The sequence below is a fragment of the Halyomorpha halys genome, unplaced genomic scaffold (assembly GCF_000696795.3).
Source record: "Halyomorpha halys isolate HHAL.00 unplaced genomic scaffold, Hhal_1.1 Scaffold633.1, whole genome shotgun sequence".
In the NCBI taxonomy this organism is placed as follows: domain Eukaryota; kingdom Metazoa; phylum Arthropoda; class Insecta; order Hemiptera; family Pentatomidae; genus Halyomorpha; species Halyomorpha halys.
This window is the reverse complement of record NW_027112276.1, coordinates 285,032-286,308: the sequence shown is the minus strand read 5'-3', so window position 1 is coordinate 286,308 and position 1,277 is coordinate 285,032. Positions and strand designations below refer to the sequence as shown.

The 1,277-nt window shown below is 19.8% G+C and overlaps 1 protein-coding gene across 2 annotated transcripts in view; it reads right to left on the bottom strand.

Moving 5' to 3' along the window:
- LOC106684956 (transducin-like enhancer protein 4) overlaps positions 1 to 1,277 on the bottom strand; it is a 267,440-nt gene that overhangs the window by 227,632 nt on the left and 38,531 nt on the right. The window contains exon 1 of one of the 2 annotated variants that reach the window (XM_067050238.1): positions 75 to 128. The exons of the other annotated variant lie outside the window; for it this stretch is intronic. Within the exon in view, the coding sequence (XP_066906339.1) occupies positions 75 to 119 (45 nt within the window). The 5' untranslated portion in view covers positions 120 to 128. Of the gene's footprint in view, positions 1 to 74; positions 129 to 1,277 lie in introns of those variants that run through there. 2 annotated transcript variants of the gene reach the window in all.

The window sequence follows — 1,277 nt, the reverse complement described above, 5'->3', positions numbered from 1 at the left end:
AAGATAATTAAAATCGCGTACTTGTAAAAATTAATATTAATATTAATAATATATTAATAATTAATATTGCTTACCGAATAATGAGTTAAAAATGCCCAAGCTGCTGCAGCCGCAAACATATTTACAGTTTAAAATATCTTTGATTACTACTCATATTATATGCTTGTCAGCTAAGTTACTTAGAGATCAAAGCTCTTATTTTGGTTAAGTAAGCTGCTTATAGATTAAAACAAACTTCTTTTATATATCAGTAAACATAAATAACATCTAAATTTCTTTAAAAATTTAATTATTAATTATTTTCTTTATAAAAAGTTACTTTCTCTTTATATTTTTTACTTTTTATTATTATTTTGAAGTAATTTTTGAAATATTTCAAATCAAATTATTACAATACCATCTAAAATATAAACAAATTTTAAACATAAAACGTTAAGAAAATAAAGTAATCGTTAGCAATTATTTATTTTTTTTAACCGTATTATTAAATTTTGAAAAAGGTGGTCCTAAGAAAATAAAATATATTTAAGAACTATTTATTTGTCTATGCTTCGCCCCACGTTGTAGAGCTTCATCAGAGTTGTTCAAGTTGAGATCAATTTAAAACAGTCAATTAATATTAAATTTTAATAAAGTTTTCTTGTGAACGCACCCTTGACCATCTTTTTCATAATTTAATTAATACGGCAATTATTTTTAAATATCATAATATTAGATGTTCATCGAATAGTTATATTAAATATATAAGTATTATTTCTTACTAATTAAGAGTTATATTTTAATTGTTTATATTATTATTTTTAATACGGTGATGAATAGAATTACAATATTTTTCACTGTCAGCAAGTTTTTTTTTTTTTTTAATTTATCTAAAACAAAATTGTGTAAAATAGATTTTTATATTATTTATATGATTTTCAGAATAATTCAAATCAAATTATTATATAAATACATTACCAACTTTAAACATTTAAAGTTATAATTATCATTAGCAATAATTGTTTTTAAAAAAATAAATATAACATTCATTGCTAATTATTGTTGTATTCAATTGTTTATATTATTATTTTTAACGCAGTGATAAATACAATTAAAATATTTTCTACAGTGAGCAGTTTTATTTTATTTTATTTTTTTAATTTAAAAAGCAATTGGTGTAAGTTATTAGAGTATTGTAGAATCAAGAGAAATAATTAACCTGAAAACGTTTAACCAAAAAAAGATCATAAGCTATGTATAAAATAAAAAAGTCCATATTATTTTTTCTTTTAAATCAG